This window comes from Phaethon aethereus (genome assembly GCF_964289735.1).
Source record: "Phaethon aethereus genome assembly, chromosome: 17".
Taxonomy (NCBI): domain Eukaryota; kingdom Metazoa; phylum Chordata; class Aves; order Phaethontiformes; family Phaethontidae; genus Phaethon; species Phaethon aethereus.
In genome coordinates this window covers 111,117-135,877 of record NC_138593.1, presented here as the reverse complement: position 1 = coordinate 135,877, position 24,761 = coordinate 111,117, and the positions used below count along the sequence as shown (strand labels likewise).

The 24,761-nt window shown below is 39.7% G+C and overlaps 1 protein-coding gene across 1 annotated transcript in view; it reads right to left on the bottom strand.

Moving 5' to 3' along the window:
• KREMEN1 (kringle containing transmembrane protein 1) overlaps positions 1 to 24,479 on the bottom strand; it is a gene marked incomplete at its 3' end in the record, with an annotated part of 30,044 nt that extends 5,565 nt beyond the window's left edge. Inside the window, exons 1-5 of the mRNA XM_082007673.1 lie at positions 23,740 to 24,479; positions 13,533 to 13,695; positions 9,515 to 9,606; positions 2,852 to 2,976; positions 2,223 to 2,376 (exon numbers count right to left, since the gene is read on the bottom strand). Of these exons, the coding sequence (XP_081863799.1) occupies positions 2,223 to 2,376; positions 2,852 to 2,976; positions 9,515 to 9,606; positions 13,533 to 13,695; positions 23,740 to 23,818 (613 nt within the window). The 5' untranslated portion in view covers positions 23,819 to 24,479. The remainder of the gene's footprint in view (positions 1 to 2,222; positions 2,377 to 2,851; positions 2,977 to 9,514; positions 9,607 to 13,532; positions 13,696 to 23,739) is intronic.
• Positions 24,480 to 24,761: the final 282 nt, after the last annotated feature.

Here is a 24,761-nt window from a genome sequence, read left to right as displayed (position 1 = left end):
ATACTATAATGATAGCTATATTATATAATATAATAGTATATGATATAGTATTAGTATAGTATAATATATTATATATTGTATATTATGTATTATGTATTATATAATAATGTATTTCATGACAAAACTGTTTGAATCAGAGTTATCACTCCCCCCATATCATAGGCTGAAGGACTGAAGAATCAAAGTAGAATTATTTTCTCTGAAAGCTTAAAGCCCTGTAATAGAGGCCTGTGAGAATGGAAATAAAGGAAGTGTTTTGAAGTGTCTCAATTTTCACAGGCCTCTGAGAAAAAGCTTTAATAAATACAAATTAAAAGGGAGCTGGGGGAATGAGAACAAGAAGTAGCAAAGATCTGCCAGAAAACTCATGTGAAAACATTTCTCTCTTTTTCTGGAGCAAGGACTTATCATAGCCTGAGCAAACCTCACACTTCAGCGCCGCACTGTGAAAGACTTTACAGAGGAACGGAAAGAATATGAAAGAAGAATAATAGAAAGAATGTGAAAGACCCCACAGAGGTACTAAGGCCCATAAAGGAATTTGTGTTTGGCGCTTACTCCATGCTAACAAACAGAGCTGGTGATTTAATCAAATAGATGGAATTGTTTGAATAGATAGCATAGATTGAATTGATAGAATTTAAATTTGTCATTGAGATATCAAATTTCCCCTTTGCAAATGGCTTTATAGGTATTGTTACATTTGGCTGTGCTGTTTGTAATTAATTCCTGAATCACAAGATATTCTTCAAACCAGTAATATTAACTAAGAATGCCGATGACTAGTGCTCCACAGATGCCTAACAAAGTACAGCATTGCCCCATATGGAATGGAAATGCTTTCCCTCTCTCATTTTCTTCTAGAGCTGGCAGAATTCTGTGTTGTGGGTCTGAATGTTACAGCTTTAGGCCATGACAGTAGCACATAAACACATAAGGTAAATGGCTTGTGGGGGGTGTGTCTGTACGGGGAGTGGGGTGAAGGTTCTGGGGATATGACATAATCTGGAAAAGAGGAATGAAGTGAGCAGGTGTTGCTCTTCACCAAAAGAAAAGAGGTAGCAGTTACTAGGATGACCTCTCCTACCTGGCCATAGCGCTCTCCCTTGGTGTTTACCAGAAAAGACAGTGCAGGTCCTCAGGATAACATCTTGCTGAGCCCTCAGCCATTCCAGAACAGGAAAGCTATACAGGAAGCCTTTACCCATCAAGGATTTGGGAGGCCAAGAGCAGAAGGAAACAGGAGGATGCTGCAGTGTGAAGATATATGCTATCTCAACACTGAAAGCAACATGCAACTCCGGTGCTTCTTTTCATATCTTGGGGAGAATGTGGAAGTGAGCAGAGTGACTAATTCCTGTCTTAACTGAAATGTCTTTCTGTCTCACTAGCTGGGAACCAGTTTTAGAGTAAGAAGATGGGAAGTTTGGTTGTGTGTTCAGAAGGTGGCTTTTAGTTCCAGAAAGTTTATAACTTGACTTAAAAGGTGGCTGCTACATCAGAGGCAGTTGACGTCTGAGAAGCAACGATATATCGGTGTATACTGTGAACTTTTCCAGTACTCCCAGTTATACTGTGAGCCTGTACTGCAGCCAGACAACTAGGTACTCACACTGTCAACCTGTGCAGTTACACAGCTCGCACTGGTATGTATACTGAAAAGAAGAGTAGAAAGGAGGCTTTCTATGTATAAGAAATTATGAAATCAGCAATGGTCATACTAGCAACCTAACTCATTCGTACTTTTGCAGTACACTCCTTCTCTGTCTCAATTCTACTACACTGCTTTGTGTTGTGTTAACTGTGTTATAGCAAGTCTTGTCTGGTTTAATAAAAAACCCACAAGTTTGGTGTAGATTGAAATTTTATATGAGGTGCCTCAATCATTTATCTACTCTCTGGTAAGACCGGTTCTGAAGGAGTCTTTCTGTGACATGCTGTTTGTGATAGCTGAGTTAGTATCATTTGTGGGGAAGTAAAAGACAATCTCTGGAGCATGAGTCAGTTGCCTGAGCAGGCATCATTTCTTGGAAGAATTATTTCACATTACTAATGGATGTGAATTTTATGCAGAAATGGAAAGCAGCTTTATTTTATACTGAATTTAAGTGTTTTGCTGTTTTGTGTGCAATAGTTTTCATTGCATTTAAACACCTTTCCCTAATTTGCTGAACATTTGAGGCCTCTCCTTTGGGAAAAACTGAGCCTGTTTCAATACTTACTGTCAAAAAGAATGACTCTGCCATCCCCACCGCAAGGCTGAGTATGGTCTCCAAAGCAAACACTGTTGCATTCTGTACTGGCTGCCTCCCCATATCTCCAGTAGTCAGGATTATTTCCACAGAAACAAGCATAACCTGATTCCATGCCTGCAAACTTTGATGACAAAGATGCATAAGGAAGGGAGGGATAATATTTGAAGGAGTGACAGCAGGAGGTTGTAGGAGCAAGAAAGCTGGCAGCAGAATATGTGTGTTTTGGAAAAGTATGATTAGTCAACAGTCAGAGGTCCCAACACAAACCATTTTTGTTTGAGCTGTCAGGAAGCTACTTAAGACTAGCGAGAAAGATGGACTGGAGGGCAATTAAGGTACCTTATCACTCATAACTACAATAAGCAAGCATACTTTCTCCTGGCATCCTGGCATTATTAACTGGTCATTTGCCCAGAATGGTCTGGATGCAGAGAGAGGCCTAGGTCCCCTGGAGCGGGAGTGAGACCTTAGACCTCCTAAAGGTAAAAAAAAAAAAAAAAAAAAAAAGGTGGGGGAGACATATGATAGAGACTTTTAAGCATATTGCCCTCTTTTGTCTTTGAAAAGATTTTGTAAATGTATGTCAAAGAAATCACCTTAAATTGTTGACTTCGGCAGGAACTGATGCATGTTTGGATAGTAAGTTTATTGGAGGTCTCACTGGTGCCAGTCAAAGGTGGTGGCTCTCCATGGTCCTTGTAACACCCGAGATTTCCTGGCACTGGCAAGAATAACAGACAACAGTCATTCTAAAGGTGTGCCTGGAAACACCCAAGACACAGGCTGCTTTATGCACTACCTGTTTACTAATCAGTTCGCTATCTGTTCTTGTCTTGATTTCACAGTATGGGAAATGTTACTATATGATAGATCCTTGTCATATTTTCCAAACATATCCAGGGATAAATGACAGGTGGTAAAACAGCACTATATCTTCCTAGCAATATACCTGCAATACTCTGTAGTTGGCTTCTGTAAGCTGCAGTATTATAGACAAGAAAAATACCTGGTTCATTTCTCCTGATAGATACAATTAGAAAAAAAAAAAGGCATTAAGTAGGTTCAGAGGTTTTGTGCATTTTTTTTACTATGATCATGCATATTCTAACAATGTAAATTAAACAACGCAATTTCTGTCTGATCTTCAAAACAATGAAGTTCTGGAAGTTTTTTAGAGAGGATATTTGAGGAAGGGAACCTAAACTGTTTTAGGATAGAGTTTGGCAAGTTTTATGGGAGGTAGTATATACGTACATAGGGGAATTTCCTAATATTTAAAACTCGAATTCTGATATGAATTCAAAGTATCACATTTTACAGTATGTACAAAGAGATTCAAAATGAGCAATATTACTTTTTTAAAGAAACATCTATTTATACTGTATTAATACAATGTTTCAAGGCTCCTTGGTCACTATGGGAGGTCAAAAAGAGTCTTCTCCCTTCATTGCATAAGTTGTCCTCTTTTTTTTGTTTTGTTTCATTTTTGCACTTTTCATCAAAGGACTGGAATTTGTCCATAACTATTAGAGAGAGGAGGTACAATATAGTGCCGTGCTAATGGCATAAAATTATCCGTTGCCTACTTGTCATATCTGCTCACATACTTGGAATTAAATCTATACCAGCTCTGTGGGCAGATAATTTTTATCCCTGTGCAAGTTTGACAAGGATTATTTTTTGTCTACCTAGCCTCCATGTCTCTGTATAACATGTGATGCGGTCAGAGAACTGTATACGAGTTTTACTTATTCAGTCATTTGTTATTTTGGTACCCAGTAAACTCCAAAGTCTCTCTTGCTAACATCACGTTGCACAGCACTGTTTCAGGTTTTTGACTTACTGATAGTTTCTTTTGCTGGGGAAATGCTGGGTTTGGGGTTTTGCAGCCTCTGATGCCTGACAGCATGTGAATTAGCTGTTTTGGGGCTCCTTTTGAACTAGCCATCTCTTGCACAGGTGACCTTTTTCTCCATCAGATAATCCGTGTTAGTAAACTGGTTCTGTATTATTGTACTTTCACATAAATGCCATAGAAATGCAATGATGCTTTTTGTACTGAGCAGTCTTGTACAGTAGTCCTGAAACTATCTCTTTATTGTATTCTGGAAGGCCAATTTCTGGGATTTCTTCTACCTGTCCATGTGCAGCAGCCATTGAAATAATGCCTTGAATCCAGAACTTCTATGTGTCTAAATCTAACAAAGATGGTCTCATCCCTGTTCTTCTAGAATATTACTGAGCTTGTAAACTGATGCCAGCTTACTGTTAAAATTTGAATCATCCTGACATCTGGTATAGGTCTGTCTGAGAGCTTGCTCCCAGACTTAGGCTATGTTGCCTACGGCAGCTTCCTTATTTTAAGAGGGTTAGCATATCTATTAGTGACCAGCCAATATACTGGCATGTAGATGACTGTACTCTTAATGAGGATGATTATAGCATTATAAAGAAGAAATAATGAACTTTGAAAGAAAATTCAAGTATGTATATTTTTTGAATAATTAGATAATGTTGCTTTAAATACTGTTCATAAAATAATTTTGTTTTCTAAGAATGATACAATTTCAATTATAAATGCTTGCACGGAGTTATGGCTTTGATACGCCCTGCAGCAACATGCATATAAGTACTGAGACTTCAAGTTACAGCCTGATTTAACATACCTTTCTTTGGAAATCCCCATTTGCAGCCCCACCCCAGCTGAGTACAGCTGGGCAGATAATTCTGAGGGCTCAGGTTTTTGTACAGTGCATGACTTCACTGCCCTGAAAAAGTTTCCTAGTTAACCAAGATAGCTCATTTTCCTGTAAGACCTGGGATTTCCTAAAACCACATATTATATATATAAATGCATATATATATACATACTATATAAATATATATATTTAAGTAGCTTTATTGGTGAGGCTCTTCAACCTTGTCTCCAGAGAATTCGTACTTCAATATGTTCCATCCTAAGAAACCTGAGTAATTTGAAAACTTCTTACATTTCGTAACTAAATCAAGTGTACCATTTGTGTACATCCTAAAGCTAATTAGTCTCTTTGGTGTCCCAGCAGTTTTTTAACTTTCTTGTATCTAGCAAATAAAATTAGTGTCATGTGATTGGGAATAAAGAGGAGAAGCATCAGTTTAGCCCAATAGAGAACAGTAATTTCCATGCCAGTGCCCAGCTCTTCAAATTGCTTTGATATCAAATCAACAAACTACATGACCCCAAGCGTATATGCTCAGCTAAAAGAACTTTAGTAGTCCCACATCAAATATATGATTAAATGCTCTTCTGAACTGGGACAACACACAAAAAAATTACTCCTGACACGCATATATGATTTTGATACACCAGTTCTTCCTATGGCTGCTGATGGGCGCGTCCTAAACCTGAGACACCACTGAGCTGCTACTGAAGGGTAATAAGAGTACATAGTATAAGCATAATAGTAGAGGGGAAATAATTTGTAATCTGAGTTGGAGAAGATCTAATTGGCAAACACTGCTTTTATATCATATCCACAGTAATAAAAAATTACTGCTTTTTCAACAATATTTTTTGTGTATTAGAATAATATGCTCCTCATTAATACTATGTTAAACTGAATCAGGATGTATGCATAGGGAGCCACTTCATATAAATCTAAAACAAGACAGTGTACATTTAGGTATGTGGAGCAGCTCTGCAGAGAAGTCCTGGACATCCTGATAGACGGGAAGCTGAACACGAGCCAGGAGTGTGCCAGGGAGCAAAGGCAGCCAACAGGCCTGTACTAAGAGGAGCACAGACAGAGATCAAGGGAAGTGATTGTTCCTCTACACAGCACTTGTTACGACCACATCAAGACTACTATGTCCAGTTTTGGGCCCACCAGTGCAAGAAAGACATTAGTTTTCTGAAGCAAGTTGAGCAGCAAGCCAAGACGCTCACAGGGCTGGCGCACTCACCCTGTGAGAAGAGGTGAGTACCCTCTATACAGCCTATACGTGTGTACCCTATGTACATAGATACGTATAAAGCAATGAAGAATCAAAAGCATTTCTAGATAGGTAGTGCCTGTTTAATTACTCTGACCTTTAAAAATTTCCAACATAACCTTTTGCCCTAATTTGCTTTTAATGTTTAGCCTCCTAAAGAAGTTTGGACAAAATGAGGTAGTCAGTATTCTGTGATTACTGTTCATGCTGATCAGTGATGTCTTACTGTTACACTGCGTTCACCCACTTGTATCTATTTGTTCTCTCATGCTTAAAAGGTCATCTCTTTTGTGCAAGCATGCTATTTTTCTTTTAAGCAGCATTTGACATAATGAGGTCCTGGCAAACACCAGAGCTTCTGCATATTACATGTTAAGGCACATTAAAACATGGAATTCATCCTTTTGAGCTCAAAACCATGTTCCAGCTATGCTCATCTAGCTGTCTTTCAAGAGCCTTGTAGCTTTTTGCAATGGTAGTATGCACCGGTATACTGTCTAAAATTGTGCGAGCTACTCTGTTCTTGTGTCAAAATGTATGCAGGTCAATCTTACAGAGTGTTCAATACAGCTCTGTATAACTTACCTGGCTCTGCCATTTAACACCTCATCAATATTTCAGTCAAATTTATTACATGACATACATGCACACAGGAAATACGATTCCAGTAATAAAACCTGTTTATGGTAAGAGACTTACGCGGCCCGTAAACATGGAGATGCAATTAACTGCGACAGCAAGCCTTTCTTTCTTTTACCTTTTGGGAGCGTAAGTTGTTATTTCCTTTGAATTTCAACCTAACCTCATTAACAAAGAGACCAAAAAAGTCAGGAATAGCTGCAACATTGCAAACAAACCATCTAAAGCATTCAGCTCTGAATTCTCCATGTGAGATGCACATTTTCTCTCAGGACTCAGTGCTGCCTTCTTGCCTTTTGTTTTGTTTATGTCCATTCCCGTCTGCTTAACAGGCAAGCCATTAAGAAGAAGAGAGGAAGAAAAGGAAAGTCTAAGTTCCTACTGGGGTAACTACCGCTGTCTTCTGTGATTATGCGCATCCGTCCTCATCTAATGTTGTGAAATGCCATATAGCACATTTACACATGCAGAATGCCAGAACACATTTCTGGATGAAACATTTAGTGTTGCGTATAAATATTAGTGAATGAGACTTAGTGAATGAGACTTAGTGAATGAGAATTTCACATAATAATGTGAAAGCACCATCATAATGAAAAATTCTTAACTGTAGACTCTTAATTACTGTTACAGTGAATCACTGCATGCAAATCTCTCTAGGCAATCAAGACGCTTCATGTTGTTGGCATTGTAGTGGTATTATGTGGGTATAGTTTATAGGTAAATTATGCTCTGGATACTTGTCTTTTCTAGTAGTAAATATAATTATGGAAAAGAGTCTTATGTAAGACAATTTTTTTACTTCTCTAAAAATTTACACAATTGCTTTCTTGCTCCATCACAAAACTCAGTTTTGTATTATGCACTTCACAAGTTGGTTTTGATGGTCCTATGATTTAGCATCATGCTTACTGAAAACAGAAAATCTGGTAAAGAATAAAAGGGTTTTTTACTTACACAGCTTCATAAACCATGAGGTTTGTATTAAGACTTGGACGGGCTTGCAATGTACAGTTTGTTCTAAATTGCTGCAATTCCTTTTTCTAGTATCCAGTTTCAGTGCAACGCTTGAAGCAGCTGCTACTGGTCAAAAGGACATTTTGTAAATGTAAGTCTGGATTATCTGTGCAAGTAAGTGTCCAAGTTTAAATCCTCTGCTCCCCACCACAGAGAAAATGAGTGAGGCTGGTTTTAAAAGGATCCTTTGTGTAGAACAAATGGAGTGGAGAGAATTTGCCTTTCAGCTTTTTTACTGGTGCCATATCCAGAGAATTTGTTAACATCTGTGGTCTTTAAAGAAAATGCAAATTCTTTGATTTAGACCAAGATAAATTTCTTAATTATGAGGGTCATGTTTCCTAAATAGGACCTGGTATATTAGAAAAGTAAGAGTAAGATGTCCTCTGAACAATGACTATCGGAGTGTTGAATGATTTTGTGTTATTTAAATCAGACTCCTTAAGCTGTATTTAAGTGTAGGTAAAAAAGTCACACGAGTTAAGGTCACACTTACGTACTTGTTTGCCTAACTTGAAGATGTGAATCCCTTGCTCACATTCATATAAAAAGAAAACTGTGGACAAAGTAAAAAAATCACTTTAGATCCATTTTAGCTTGTTTGGTTTTATTTTCTTAACTTCAGGTAAGAGATGTACTTCTTCCAATTGAAAGTATGCCTATATAAGGACAATTGCTCTGATGCTTAACAGTATACACATAAGTTATCCCTTAGAAATAGAGAGTACTTGCACAGAAGAAGTTAGGAAAGCAAGCAAAGGCATTAGTGATTAGCCTTAATCAAATATGTAGTTATAGTTGCTTGTTAACATGCAAAACTCAAATCTATTTAGGCATATTTTAAAGAATGTGATTCTTAGGAGTTTATCCTGAAGCATTCAGGAATGAAAATTTTGGAACTTATTGACACGAATCATGACAAACCTCCACATTTTAGACAAGATAAATAATATAATAAATTAAAAATATTAAATATTGGAAGGAAGCTTCAGGTGAATAGCTTATTAATTATGTGTTAAAAAAAAATTGAACAAAGTCCAGTTTGCGGTTTCACAGCAATGATAAGTATATGCACCTGCAATGAACAGAATTCTAGCCCAGAGCTCCCATATACCTAACAAATAGCCACCTTTTCCCTGTGTCCTCTCATACTGTCTTTATTTGTTCCAAGCAATTCTGTGTATGATGTGTTATACACATTAAATTAATGCCATCCATTTTACAAGCTAATTGCAAATGATGGACACATACTTACCTTGTAGAAAAATTAATTAATAATCTCCTATTAATTTTTGTCCTCTAGATTTTAATAAATGAATGACGTAATTCTATGGATTAAAAAAACTAGCAGTACTTCATAAGTTTTGAGTGATTTTCTGTCTGGTATTATTTGTAAATAATATAAGCCAGTAATTCTGAGATAAGATGAAAAGGATAGCAATGGAAGAACGATTCAGTAAGCTTGTCATTAACTCTAGAGACCCATTTAAAATATTGCTTAGTCTGCAAAGGAAAATAAGCTGATTGGCCTTATACTAGTTTCTGTTTGAAAATAACTACCCACTGTTGTATAACTGCCAATCTCTGTTCAACAGAGATGCACGCCTAAAAAAATTGCATGGTGCTCTTACTTCGGCAGGTTGGAATCTCACAGTATTTCCAGTATATTCCATCCTCATGGTCTGCAATGTAGCACCATGGGCTGACATCTCCATCGGGGTTCCTGAAAGAGAAAAATAGAGTGAGTGAAAAGTCATAAAATATTTTCAAAAAAACACATAAAAATAAATCTTATTAAGCTTCAGCGTCATCACTATTTTTGCTCTAATACCTATTGAATATTTAATCCGTTGGACTTACATACCAAGAAAAATGCAAAAGGCATCAGGAAGCTCAGATAATTTTGGTTATTACAGTACACAGCAAGCATAAAATGCTAGTAATGTCTAAAACATAGCTTCTTTTTTCTTTAAGTCTAAATGATGCAGAGCTATTTCTGGACAGTACCGAGAGAGAGGAAGATTTTCAGCCCCACATCCTGCATACAGATTGCTTAGACTCCTACTTGATTTTTGCCTTGGTACGAAATAGTCCAAACTCCAACTTTCTGTATATATGATGACACAGACATTTATCTGATAAAGTCTTCTGCGAAAGACTGAGGTCTTTTCTTCCCCTTCAGTAAGGCTGAATAAATCTGTTCCAGTGATCTGATATATATGAGATAATTCCTTATGTGTCCATGATTATTCTTTGCTGTTGTGTAGCATCATTTACAAATGCACACCTAATTAGTCATTACGTTACTTAAAGTTTTTTCTATGTACACTTTGAAAAAATATTCACATTGAAACGATCAATTTAAGAAAATAAACTGTTATTTTGGACAGTCAGTTGACCTTTTCTTGTAACTAGGGCCAACTGCAATCTTTTTATCATGTACTTTGGCATGAATTCTATTAATGAGACCTCCCACATACTGCAGTGTCAGTTCAGCTGCACACTGTCATTTGGGCATATTAACAACTCTTTGTGGGAGATCCAATTTCAGAATTGCCGGGGATGTATTTTTGTCAAATAAGAGAATGAAGACTATTGGTGAGCCGAGTTCAATTTAGCTGACTAAAATGCTGGTAGTTAGGCTTTCAAACAGACTAGTAAAAGTAGTGGATGAGGAAAGCCTAAGACTTGTGAGATAGGAATTTAGGTGTAATGGCAGAGCTTCCAGTGGCTAAAGAAAGTAGAAGACTAAAATCAAGGAAAGCTTGTACTTGAAATAACGCAATTTTTCTTGTTTTCACAGTCACAGGAAATTCTGGGTTTACACCTGCATGACAGAAATCAGACGTCTGCAGCTGAATCATGGTAATGGCACTCCACATATAAATGCCTTAAAATGCAAGGAAATTGCAGAGAAAGGTGATGAATGTCTCTAGAAATTTTTGCCTTGAACCTCAAAAGTGTATACAGTTAGAAAAAACCATTGAGTGTCTTTCAAAATCTCCAAAGACTCCAGTCTGCATAATTTTGTTATGGCTGAAATAAGGTTTAGTGGAACGTAATGAGGCATTTCCATCTTAACAGGGTGCCTTGCAGTAAACAAAGTATTCCAAGTAAGGACCACCCACGGAGAGATAGCATGCTTCTGATTAATACTTTAAGTGTAAAATTAGATTATTCAAATGTTGTCCCTAAAATTGAGCCTCAAAGCAATGTATTAAAAAAGCCTTGTGAGAGATGTGTTGCCTCAGAGAAGGGAAGACCAACTTGTCCGTTGTCACCAAGCAAATGAATGGCAGAGAAAGAGCTGAAACAGTGGTACCTTCACTCACAAGGCCTTGACAAGATTTGCATGCTAAAGATATGCTCTGACACTCTTGAAACAGTGAGGTTCCAAGCTTTTCTCAACAAAATGCGAAGTTTTTTAACTTCTGTTAGTTAGGATCATCATTCCATACACCTATGAGAATATTCCTGGGCCAAGTGATATAGCATACGGAAGGAAAGTCCATCTCAAAGACGATAATCTAACAACCTAGCAGATTGGGGTTAAAAAGCTGTATTTTGTAATCAAGTCATTTTTCAAGCTTACAGACCAGATTATAGGCTTCTTGCTCCTTGTAACACCTACTAAATTCTCATTTGCTAAGTAAAGTGAGACTCTAGTAAGGATTACTTGAATACCTGGATAAACACTCAATTTATTATGCACATTTTTGCATAGCTTGTACATGTTTTCCTTTATACTAACCTAAGTATTAGCCAGAAATGAGTGCCAAAAGTAAGACCCTGTAGATACAATCTATCAACAATCAAAATTACATTCCTGACTCTGCTATTTGTATCAGAGATGATTCAGTGGCCACTAGCCTTTTTATAGCTTCATATTAGTATGCATACTGAGAGACACAGCTCTCTACATGTCATGAGAATTGTTATGCATTTGTTGTTGGGCTGAGGGAGTCTGTGAAATTGGTGTGAAATGTTTTTGATGGGAAGACAGTCCTTCCAGAGCCCACATGCTCTGATTCTAGACAGCTTGATGGGTTTACTTGGCTTCTAGACCAAGAGAATGCCCAACTACTATGGAGTTTCTCTTGTAGGTGGTGTATTTTTCTTTGCTCCTGTAAGATGCTGAACTGATTCAAAAGAGAGTCAGTTCAGAACTTGGCAATAATGCTTTCTTCTTCTAGGTGAAAACAAGAGTCCACTGGTGCAACACATTGACCGGTGCTACTTTGAAGCACTCTTGCAGACACGGGAAAAGATCCCGAGCAAGTCTTTTTCTTCCCTGTCCTTCATCAATGTTCTTCAGTGAGAAATATCCTCCTGAGTCATCAAATACTCTGGAAATGCCACTGACTCCTTTCATCAATGTGGTCATTGTCGCAAGACCTCTTTTTTTGTGCTTTCTTACTTACTCTCCATCAACTGGCTGTCTCTGCCTCTGTCATATTTTCTTGAAAGTCTATTTCTGATTAAATACAGAGAAGATCCTGGATCAAGAACAGGACCCTACGTTCGTGACATCAGCAATTGTGCTGAACTCCTGCATATTAATTTTGCCTCATTTATCATGATTTATATTGCTTACAGTGAAATGATTTCAACATGAAGGTGGCAAGTGTATAGGTTCTACCCTAGAAAGTCTATAACCTGCTAAGTAAAATCATCTTCCGGGAGAACTGAGATGTGGTTTGAACCTTCTCACAAAGGATACATTAAAGTTTTTCTTGCTATGCCCCAGGTAACTCAATCTCTTGGTTTAAACATCTCTGTCACCATTACCGACTGAGTAAGAGACACCACTCAACTTTATATGCATCCTAGATGAGCTGATGATTATCACTGTTTAAGGAATGTATCTATCAGATTATTCCCCACCTGTTTCCATAGGAAGTATAAATGGGCATAAAAACTTAGCTGGTCAGTCCTGCACAACATCAGGAAATTAAATGTTGCAGGCTGAAAAGAGCCTGCAGAGCATAAACATCTCTGAACTGAGGTTCTTATTTGGCTCCTAAATTATGAAGTTCTAATTTAAGTTTTGTTCTGAGTTCTATCCATAGTTATGGAGGCCTTCTCTAGAAGGCAACAAAATGAAAGTGGATCTGCCATGGTTTAGGCTGGTATTGTAACAACTGACAGTTGAGCTTCTGAATTCAAATAATTCTATGTCACTGAACAGCTTGCACTCACTGATAATTTTTAGTAACTATGGAACTTTCATTAGTACAACACTCAGAAACATAGTGTATAACAGAACCAGACTTGTTGGGTGAGGATAAAAACCACAATGTTCCAGAGACTCCTACAGACATTCACTAGTGCTTCTGTACTTTTGACTTGGAGCAATTTTTTTATTAACGCCTCCTTTTCATTTAAGCAATCCCTAGTCTTTCTCTGTCATGCCAAATTACAGATTGGATAGATGATATGGACTTTGGGTGAGAGCTGGGTTGAAAAAGTTATTCTACTAGTGGTGCTTGTAGATCCAAGGTACTGATTACAGGATAAAACGAAACCTGTTCGATACCCATGGTTCTGACATTCTTCACTGTATGACAGGAAGTTTCCCAACTTTGTCTTAACTGTTTAAAGTAACACTGAGTATATAGGCAATGTTAGCAGCAATGGGATATGTCTTACCTGCAGTAGTTATGCTCTCCAAGCCCTCCCTCCCCATTGGGATATTTCAAAGTATTATAAGGATGCTCAAAGGTCTCATTCCAAAAAAGACAAGGTTTCCCTGCATATTGGGAGGTCTGGTTCTGAGTGCCACGATAGTCAGCCCCATTTGCTGTATAACATTCTGGGAAGAAATGGAAATGGAAAAAGAGAAAGAATGTATATAGGTTTAGCGTTTGGTTGTTCTTCCCTCGCCCTCCACCCCATCCCCAAGAGACCATGTTTCCTTTCACTAACATGTTTCCTGCATTGTTTAGGCAACTAAAGATGCTGTCTGGGATTTAAGTTTTCTCTCAGAGTCAAACATCTATTGAAGAGATTATGATTTCATTACTTTACCAAACAATGTATAAGACAGATCTGAAGAGTGATTAATACAATTAACATATATTTTCAGAATAAGCATACTACATTTTTTACTGTTTTCCCCATGCTTTACTTATTGGAATAAATCTGTAACTTGTTCATTTTCAAAAAATGAAATTAGATTACGTTATCAGCATACTACCCAAAATCTCATGCCCGTTTAATTAAAGTTCTGAATATCTGTACTTTATGAAGTGAAAGATTTTGTAGGCATGGATGTTGCAAACATTTACATCCTAATTTGGAAAAATTCTTAGGCATTTTTTTTCTGGCCTGAATTGCCTTACCAACGATCTCCTTCGGTAGAGTATAATCATGATACTGTGATTTGCTACTAAAGCATTTATGCTTTCAGATTAAAACTTACAGGTCAGCATTATTCTGCCTCGCTCATCTTTTCTCCCATTTTTGTTTGTTTTCCTAGCTTCCTAATACTCAGCAAGTTAGAAATCAAAGCAGAGAATGATTTCTCTAGTCTTTAAATACACTATCTCTGTCTCAGCTGAATTACAAATCTCATGCTGCCTGGCTTTGCTGTCTTACTAATGACATCTTCTGATCAAGTAAATATTCATATGCATGAACAATTTTACCTTTACTAAAAATGCAAAACATTTTTGATTAAATTATGTGCTGTGAGGGTGACAGAGCATGGAACAGCTTGCCCAGAGAGGCTGTAGAATCTCCATCCTTGGAGATATTCAAAAGCCATCTGGACATGGTCCGGGACAACCTGCTTTAGGTAACCATGCTTGATTAGAGGGGTTGAACAAGATGACCTCCAGAGGTCATTTCCAACCTCAACCATTCCATGATTCTGTGATCATCTTCCAGAAATACTCCTTATAATTAGCGTACCATAAGTAAGTCCATCCTGTTTATAATAAATACTTGGTAACATTTATCATCCATGCATTTATTTAAAAATAGCATCAAAATACAACAGACCATGACAGAATTAAAACTGCTGCATTACACTGCTGTAAAAATTTCTTTGTACTGAGTATCACTATTGGGGAAAGCCACAAATGCTTCCTACTAACTGCAGGCTGCACAACCTTCTGTTTCATCTGATAGTATTCTCTGTAGAAACCATCTAACAGCTGCAGAGATGTGCTACTGCCCTGAGGGTAAAGGAGAGTGCTCTGAAGTGCCGTATGATGATCTCAGGTGTCCCTCATGAGATGTACCTTACAAAACAAGGCTAGAAAGACCTGTGTGGCTGCAGTTGGAAGAGGAAAAAAAAACACCACCCCCAGCTTAATCGTGATATTAACAGCACACCTTTTTTGTATTTAGAAATACTGTGGGAGAAGTGAAAATGTATTAGTAAAACAATGCCTTTGAAATGAGTTTAGTCTGTGCCCACAAGTATCAGAATGGTGCAATTATAATTATTTTTTCATAGTTTTATTACACAGCAGATGAAAGCTGATGTTTTTGTGCCTTCACTGTGCATTTTCATGTCTAGGCAAGTTCAGTTTTCTATTAAATGGAATTTTGTTGCTGAAGGCACACAGAAAAAGTGTCTGCACAGCCATTAATGTATACTGCTATCATCTGTGGACAGAAAGCTACCTAATTTAATAAAAACAAGATTCAAGTCAATACTCGTCCTTACTGTAATTTACCTGACTGCCTTAGCCATGCAGGTGAGCTACATACATCTACTTGAAAATGCAAATCTGAGTTTCCAGTGTTCAGGCCACCACGGATATTTGCATAAACATATGAAAAAAACATACTTTAAGGTCACTTGCAACACTTGCATAGTGTTGCAACTTTCTTCAATACCTCTCTTGCTTTGCAGTTAATGTAAAAATTTTTCTATGTCATAGCTGAAAAATACAAGCTGATGAATTTGGTAGAAAAGAGAGGAAAACACACTCAAACTGGGTAAACAAAATAACATTCCGTATAAAGAAGCGGTTGTGAGAAGTGATAAAAGCACACAGAAAAGATGTCTACTTCAGCTTAGTGCTACTACTTTTTTTGCTTCTCACTTCTATATTAGAAGCAATATGTACCAACATATACTCAGAAATGCAAGGAATGCTACAATACCTGAATGTAATCTGGCACACAGACTACACTGAAGTTAACATCAGCCCATTTTAGGATCTGCTAAGACTGGCCCATGCTTTAACTTGCAGTAGCTATTGCCTTTCATGTTCTTCTCAGTTTGTTTAATAGATTTTCTTCAAACTTCATTGCACTAGTACTTTAAGGACATTGCACAAAAGAAAGAGTCAGAGCTCTCTTCATTCCTCATAGCTGTATTTTTTTGTTCCCAATAGGTAGCTGTAACAGTGCCTCCTGTGTTCTTTTGTGCTACCAAAAGATTTGGGAAAAATGTGCCAGCTGAGTTGTAGTGAAGCTCCCCTGGCTTTGTTAGCCTCTAGGTGTGGAAGGGGGAAGGCAGTGAGATACCATGTAAAATCATTGATTATCCCCCAAAAAATTAAATGAATACTTTAAGTTATGGAATTTAGCAGCTGCTACCACATGAAACACATAACTTTTTGTGCTACAGGGAATTTGCTAGGAAATTTTCATTTTGTTAATGATTAATAATAATTTTACCATAGCATTGGAGTGCAATATTTTAAAGTAAATATTGGCTTTTAAAAATCAGGTCCTCAGTCCTGCATTCTTTCATCTTGGACAATCAGCTTTGAGATCTGCTGAGATATATTTTGTACAGTTTTGTATAAAATTCCTAGTAACACAGATACAGATCTCAGCATATTCAATATTTTGGCAGTAAACAGCTCAATTCTTCTATTCATCACACATGGTGATTTCGCTGTGTTTTGCTGCATGACAGCCAAGACACTACCTTAGTGATTTCACTACAAAATTAATATTCCCAATGTGTTGAAGGTGCAAAGCGAATGTTTCATCTGCAGACAGACCACTGTCCTCTCCATTTCAAATCCGTAGGGTGCCCTTTAAAGACAAAAATCCTAAGAAATTCTGGAGAAGAGGAGGCTAGAACCTCTGTCCTTCTTTTCATCTTGCACCACTGGTGCAATAACTCTGTGAAAAGATGAGCTTAAAAAAGGCTAGCCAGAATTGCCTGCACACAACTAGTTCAGAAGAGGTCATCTAAATAAAACAGTCAGAAAAGAGTGGACTGAACACTACTGGTAAAACTCTTGGGCTTACTCAAATTACCTGATTTCTCTTTGTTAGTTTACTATCACGTAGAAGGGAGAGGGGGAAAAAAAAGCCAACAACCACCAACAACTACCTCTCCTTTACTGTTCTGGCACCCACTGGATCTAACTGCCTCGTGTTGGTTGATACTTCCATATTACTTTAGGCTATGAAGCCCTTCGCCTGGAATCTAACTAACATCAGAGCAGTGGTTCAAGGAAATTAATGCCAGTTCTATGAACTTCAGCAACCTTATTCCTTAAAGTTTTGTTAGACTATGGTATCCTATGACAGAACTTGCACTGCATCCAAGTCCTCTCCAGGTGGCAAAGACAGCAAGGGAAGAATAGGCACTTTGTGGAGGCTAAAGCTGACAGCTTCCTAGAAGGCATCAGAGTGCCACTGTGCTTTATTGATTTGTCACATGGTTTCTGTTCATGCACCCAAGGCTCAGTTTAAACTATCCTGTCAACCATAAACCTATATTAAATCACTAGGGTTTTAGACAGTACATGGAGAAAACTCTGACCACTCAAATCTTGAAGTCACCGACCTCATATTTCTAAGACCTTAGTCAGTCAGGTTTCAAGCGTAGTGTGAAGACTTGCGTCAAATACATGATTAAAATCAATGCCTGTGATGATTTCACTCTATTAAATGCCTAATGATCCCGCTGATTCTACTGTTTTGTGGGGATGTCTGCAAACAGAATTAATCAGAAATAGAACCACTGCGATGGTTCTAGTCATGAAAAGCTGGAAGGTTCCAATAGGTCTTGTTCAGGATAATGCTGAACATGGACAGCAGTATGTTGTCAAGGCTGTTTTGGTTTCAACACATCAGGTGCCATGGTTGACAGAAAAATAACTCTTTTTTTTAAATGAATACTGAGACTTGATAAGTACATACTGAGTGGCAACTGCTAGGAAGAAAAGCAGAAAATAAGTCTGGGGATGGTTGTCCACTATGAGTGAATGCTCAGTGTGTGACACAGGTTCACAATTAGTTTTATTAGAGCCAGATCAACATTTGGAAGATCAAACAGCAGCTGTAGTAGAAATTTTTTCCATCTGTCTCGGTTTCTTCTTCGATGTAGGGACCTTACAATGATCATTTATGCCTTTGTTACTTTGGAACTGTATGGCTGCCTGCACTCCACATGGACGCCACTTTAGGATCATTTGAAAAATTAAGGTAGTGCAGAATATAACAGCCTGACTTTTTTACTGAATGAAACACTAATGATAAAACACTGACGTTTCAGAGTCTGCATTGAATTCCAATGATTTTCTAAGATGGACTTCCAAATATTGGTTTTCACCTCTTAAGTCCTTAATGGCAAGAGGCCCAGTTACCTGAGAAACCTCTCATTTTGTGCCACATTACCACAGAGAGAAATAATACAAACATTTTAATCTAATCAGCAGTCCTTTCTCTACAAATGAGATAAAAGCAAAGAAAACAGCCATCTACTTCTCACACACGCTTCCTTTTCTGGCTCACAAATGGGAAATCTTATAAACCTTCTGAGCATTCTTCAAAGTCCGTATTTTCTCAGAGACATATATTTAGTGACATTACAAACTGCAGACTGAAGAGATAGAGGTTTCAGGGTGGTTTAAATGACTTCTTAGAGTACTCTTCTAAGTTTGGGGCATGTACATAGCTTTTGAGACTGAAAATTCAGAATGACAAACTTGTTACTATTTCACTGAAAAAAATAAACTTAGTTACATTATTTATTTGCTTTAAGTTCTGGGAGCTACTCTGAGTGCTGACTAGAGGCCAGAGAGATTAAAGGTTGACAACAATTATCAACCAGAAACCAGCCTACCTAGGCCAGAAATTATCCTACCAGCTAGTGCGCAACAAGAAGCAAGGTTTTCTTTTAAAAATCTGCAGAATAATGAAAGGTAAATGAACATGGCTGCTCTTTAAATCTTGGGTTTCATTACAGTGGTGTGATAGCCTGAACATTAAATGTTCTGTCAGGCTGGAGCAAGAAATAAAGGTTCCTTGAATTTACATGCTATAACTGCCTTCTCAGTTCTCACTTATTTTTCTTACGGCCTTTCAGAAGAGTCAGAAAAAACGTTTAAGCAGGATACAAGGATATGGAACCAAAGGTGCCAGGTCCGATAATGACTAGGTGTCAGTTGCTTGATGCATGTGCTTGCATAGTGTTCTGATACAAGTTTTAAGTCATTTCCATTCTACCTAAGCTGTTCTCCTAGTTCTTGCTAGAGATTGCAATTTAAGCACTCCTCCTTAAATGAAAGCACTGTATCTAGGTGCAGATGGCAACAGTTACAGGCACTAACCAGATGCTGCAGTCTCTAATTTGATTGAAAGGGTATAATTAGACAGCAGAAACACTTCAATGAGAGAGTAATGCACAGAGGAAAGGACAGAAACCACTTAACTGATGCCAAGATACCCCAGCAGTAACAGAGGCAGGGGCCCACGGATGGAAGGGGCAGAACACCAAATTACCTTCTTCAGATGAGAACATTTTTGTTTCCCTATGGATGCAAATAGGGATTCTATTATCATAGGTTGCCACAGTTCTTCATGTGGGAACACTGATTAAAACCAGAAGAAGCTTCAGGAGATCAAAGAGACAAATATGGCTTCTGTGGTCATTATTAAAAATATTTTTAGCAGTGCAATGGTTTTCTTTGAAGATGCAGTTTTATCGATTGAACAAAAAGTTAGTTTGCATACTGTCATATGATTGGGCAGAAAAAAAAATCTCATTCCATATTATGTTATGATGCAAAATAAATGCTTTTGGGAAGTATAAGGCTGTTTTAGACCTACCCAAGTGAAAAATTAGTGTAGTATTTTTACATTTCAATACTTTACTATTCCAATTAATAGTAATGTAACAAAAGCCCTTCTCAAAACTATCAGGCTTGGGTGCCTATACTGTAACAGTAAAAAAACCCACAACACAAACTAAAGAAAAAACCTCAGGAAAGAATGATCTTTGTTTAAAATTACAATTTTCAAAATTGCTAGAAAATAACTCCCCATTTGGTAAATCAGACAGTTAAATTCTGACGTGGTACTCTGAGGGCACTTGGTTAGCTGATCATTTCTCCTTCGCAGTGTAGGGGCACTCTGCATTTAGTTTAAAAACCATCTCTCTCTCTTGTTCTACATATCCACAGAGACACACACACACAGACATATGTATATAATTTTTTAAAGTCCTCAAATGCAATAATTTTTGCTGGTCAGAACTAGAATCTTATTTAGTGTTGGTCCAAACCAAAGAGCAGTCACAATGAATACTCACCTGACATTTGCTCAAACCTTGATTTAAGCATCTGTCTGTCCTGTAAGAATGTACACTCCTGGGAATGTACAGATGTGAAGTTCCATGCTTGTGCTCCCTGGCAGTGTGTGAGTTGTTATATATGTGAACTTGCTATTCTTGTGAAACTTTGATTACTAACCTTCAATCTAGTAACTTTTTTATCACTTTTCCTTTTTTTTTTTTTTTTCCTAATAAAAAGGTAAATGCTATCTGACTGGCAAGACCCTTTCTGGAATATGTTGGAAGCAGGCAAATTAGGATATAAGCATGAGAGGCAGTTACCATTATTTCTAATGCTTAAATGTATGTATTTTGTACCTTTTTTCTTTTTATTCATACAATACAAACATGCTATATTAGCCACAGCTTTGCAGCTGCTGGCTAGTCCTCAGCCACAAGATGCAAACACACTTGCTTGTCGTGTGATTCTTTATCACTGGAAGTAAGAACGCATGATGTGGCCCCATAAGAATTTCTGTTCCTTAATACTCCCATTTGTTTTCTTTCTTTGTGAAGTTTTAAAACTGTTGTTCCATTGTCAAGCGTGACAGACTGAATCCCTTTGGAAATTTTATCAGGATGGGCTGTAGCCACTGTGTGGATGGAGGGAGTGGTCAATTGCACAACCATTATGGTGTGATACGACAAAGAATGCAAATTTTGCAGCTGGCAGCATGTAATCCCTGCCTCCCTCCCACTTCTTTGGCTCCATCCTGCCTAAATCCATTCACATAACTCTGGATTTTGAGTTATGCTCTACGCATGTACAAGCATGATCTGCTGAAGCATCTGACTGACTACTTCATTTTCTATCTGCCTGGTTAGAAATGCTTTTTTGAGTATTTCCATGACGATTGCTTGAGGCATATCAAGTAGAACCGCTTCTCTGAATCAGCGCGACATAGACAGAAAAAGATGACAAGAGATAGAAAGTTTGTCAGACAAGGCTGAAATAGCAGCTCAAAGACTCAGCTGGGAAGAAAACCAAGAACATGGTGTCCCAGTATTGTTAAATGGAAAGGAAAGAGACAGGAAAAAGAGACTGATAGTCATACACATTTCTGATGGGGAAATTAAATGAACACTCTAAGTACAGAAATTAGAAGTGAGAACTTACTGCATGGAGTATGTAAAATAACATTTGTTCACTGAAACTAACATTTGCCGAAGGCATTTCCATCTCTTTGGCCTTATAATACAAAACTCACCAAATTTAGACAGTCTTTTAATGTTAGGCAATCTATTCAACCATCACTTATTCCTGAAAATGTGGTATGACTGAAGTTTGAAGGCTGCAAATGTCAGTGTTTGGATTAATAGAAACTTAGACATCACACAGCGAAGCAGAAACATTCTGTGAAAAGTAGCACAGTACTACGTGCAAAACCAATTGTTAACTCACGCTAATTTCTGACAATTCGAGACATTGTTCCATAAGGCAACTCCAGAAGTTAAAGCTCCTCTCCTATCTTAGCAAATAATGGTGCAATGCAGTCTGTATTTTGACTGCATTTTATGATAAACTTAATAAGACATGAATTTAATAAAAAAGGAGTAAGCATTAAAAACAGACCATATGACAAACTGCCTTACAAAAGAAATATTAATGTTTGTAATTTCAGAATTCTGCTACCTTCAAGTGCAATCTGACCCAGCTGATCCCATTTAGGTCCCGTGGGGTTAAGGGTCAAGAAGAAGATCCTGAGGTATGGTTTGGGCAGATTAGCAACTCTGCAGATTTTGCACAGGCCATGCAAGTTACAGGTCCTTGCTGGAGTGCAGATTTGCACTGTTTCCAGGTTCTTTAGCAGAAGACACCTAAGTGGCAGTGCCTTCTAGATCCATTCTCCTTTGCTACCCCTTCACTCTGATGCATTATCTATTATTCCCCCCTCCCGCCACCTCAGCTTCTTGTGCTCAGGCATGTCTGTCCCCTTTAGTGGCTGCCAGTGCATGCAGTTAGAAGTTGGCTAGAGGATGGAAGTGCAGGTGTGTAAACAGCTAGAATTCTCTCAATAGCCTACGAACCAAACATTCTCACTAGGTTACATCCTCCACTTGCTGTTATGCAGCCTGCTATGAGGGACATGATAACATATGGAGTGTTCTGTTCACAGTTCTGCTCAGAAACCTTACAAGATATTTTTCAACTGAAGCAAAGGAAGGAGTACCTACTGTGTGCATCAAACATGTCCTAATGCTACTGGGAACAGACTGTAAGATGTAGTCTAGATATGTCCCTGTCTCGGCAGCTCTCTACATGCTTATCTGAAAATACTCTCACGTTTTACTCACTTCAGGTAATTTCTGAGAAGCTGTAAAGTTTACGTTCTGAGTTCTCTTTCTGGTAAGAGGCGCTTTTTTTTCCCCTGTGAAAGTTTATATAAGTATTTTCCAAATCTAATTAAGTGCATCTACAAAAACTTGATGAGCAAATATCTGTTCACGGCTAAAGGAAGTAGAGCAAATTCTATGTTCTAAAGAATAACAATGATTAGAATACGCAAAACGTATCCAGGAGGACCACGCATCTGATGGCTGTGACACCGTGATCATCTGGAAGAGCCACTTCAAATCTTGCAAAGCAGGGCAAACATTTATCAGAGAACCATGGTACTTGAATAATCAGTGACAACGGAGATGAGGACAAAAGGGTGCAGAGAAATTTTAAGTAAAAATCACAGTAACAGGTAGCAAAGCTTCAGGCTTCCCAGACTCCTTGGCTGAATAAGAACCTGAATGGTCAATGGAGTCCAAACTTGACAGAGAGCTGGGGCAGCACGCCGCAGACAGGTGAGATGGCCACCCTCCAAGCTCTGGCTCTGCAGCCCTGACTCTGCCCTGCTGCCACTGGTCATTTCATTTCCCACTAAGTAAGTATACCCACGCCCCACACTACCCTCTCCCTGCAGATGCCTCTGTTCTGCAAGAGGTAGCTACCAAACCAGTTAGAGAAATGTGCTGCTCTTCTTCCCCTTACCTCATGCTTTCATACAGTTTTCCGAGCTCCCTGCTCAAGTGAGCACAGGGAGATCCTCAAATACCCGCACGCTTCCAACTGCGCACGAAAATACCCCCTGCACGTTTGCACGAGCAGCTTCGAGCCGTGCACCGGCCTGGCGAGCAGGAAGGGACGTCGTCGCGACCTCGAAGAGGTACTGCCGGCCGGCAGAGCCCTTCGGCGGCAGGCTGCGCGCCAGCTGCGAGTCCGCGGAGTTCGGAGGGAGACTGCCCAGCTCCCTCGCCGCTCAGTCCTGTGAGGAGATCGGGGAGCAGCCCCAAACGCGCCCCCCTCACGGCTCCCCGCGACGCGTCACTCACCGGAGAGAACGGGCTCGCGGCAGCAGCTCAGCGCCAGCCCTGAGAAGGCCAGGACGGCGGCGAGGGCGGGGGGCTCCATGGGCAAGCGGCCGCCGGGCCGCACCGCTCTCGCAGGCGGCAGCCCCAGCGCTCGGGGGGCAGAGGTGGTCGCGGAGGGCCGGGAGGAGCGCAAAGTGCGGGAAGCGGAGGCCCTACAGCATGTGTCCTGTAACTGCGCCCCGGCGAGGTGCCGAGTGGCAGATGAGGGATCCTATTACCAGCCATGTGACAGGAAAGGATAGAGACCAAGATCCCAACCTGCTGCAGCGCGGGACCGCAGAACTGCTGCTTTTACGTTTGACACCGGCAGGTTTGGGCTGCCGGTGCTCGCTCTGCGGCCAGCACAGGGGCTCCGCGGAGCCCTCCTCGCAGGCAGGGCCGCCCTGCCGTCAGCGAGGCAGCGGCCCGGCGACACCCCCTCTCCCCCTCCGCCCCAGCAGCGACCCATGTCTCGCTCTCGTCACTCCCCTCTGCCCTCTCGCACCCAGTCCCCCGCTGCGAGCGCGGAAAAGGCCAGGCAGGAGCCCGTCAGCCCCGCGGCCTAGCCGCGGGCTCTGCCTGCGGCCAGCCGCTGCCCCCGCGCCATGCTCGCGCTTCGCCAGGCTGAGGTCCCACGGGGGTTGTCGGCCAGCAGATGGGAGCGCGCAGGTGCAGCACGTCTCTCATTCCTTGAAGCGGGGGGGACGACGGGGGAGGCGGGGGACGACGGGACAGGAAAAGAACGCTACAAACTTCGTTCTAGTCCCGTGCAGCTCCCGCCCACGCACAGCCACTCTGCGCGGGCGCGGTGGGGTCGCGGGTTCGCGCCAGAGCGCTGCTCCCGAGCAGCGCCCTTCTGAGGAACACGGCCGTGAGTGAATCCGCGGGCGGCGAGGTGGCAGCGCCGCACGCTGCGATTTAGGGCGTCCTTCTAAAACTGAAAAGGCACCGCCCGCCCAACAGAAACGACTGCACGGTGGAGCCGTGTCGGTGCGGCCCGCGTA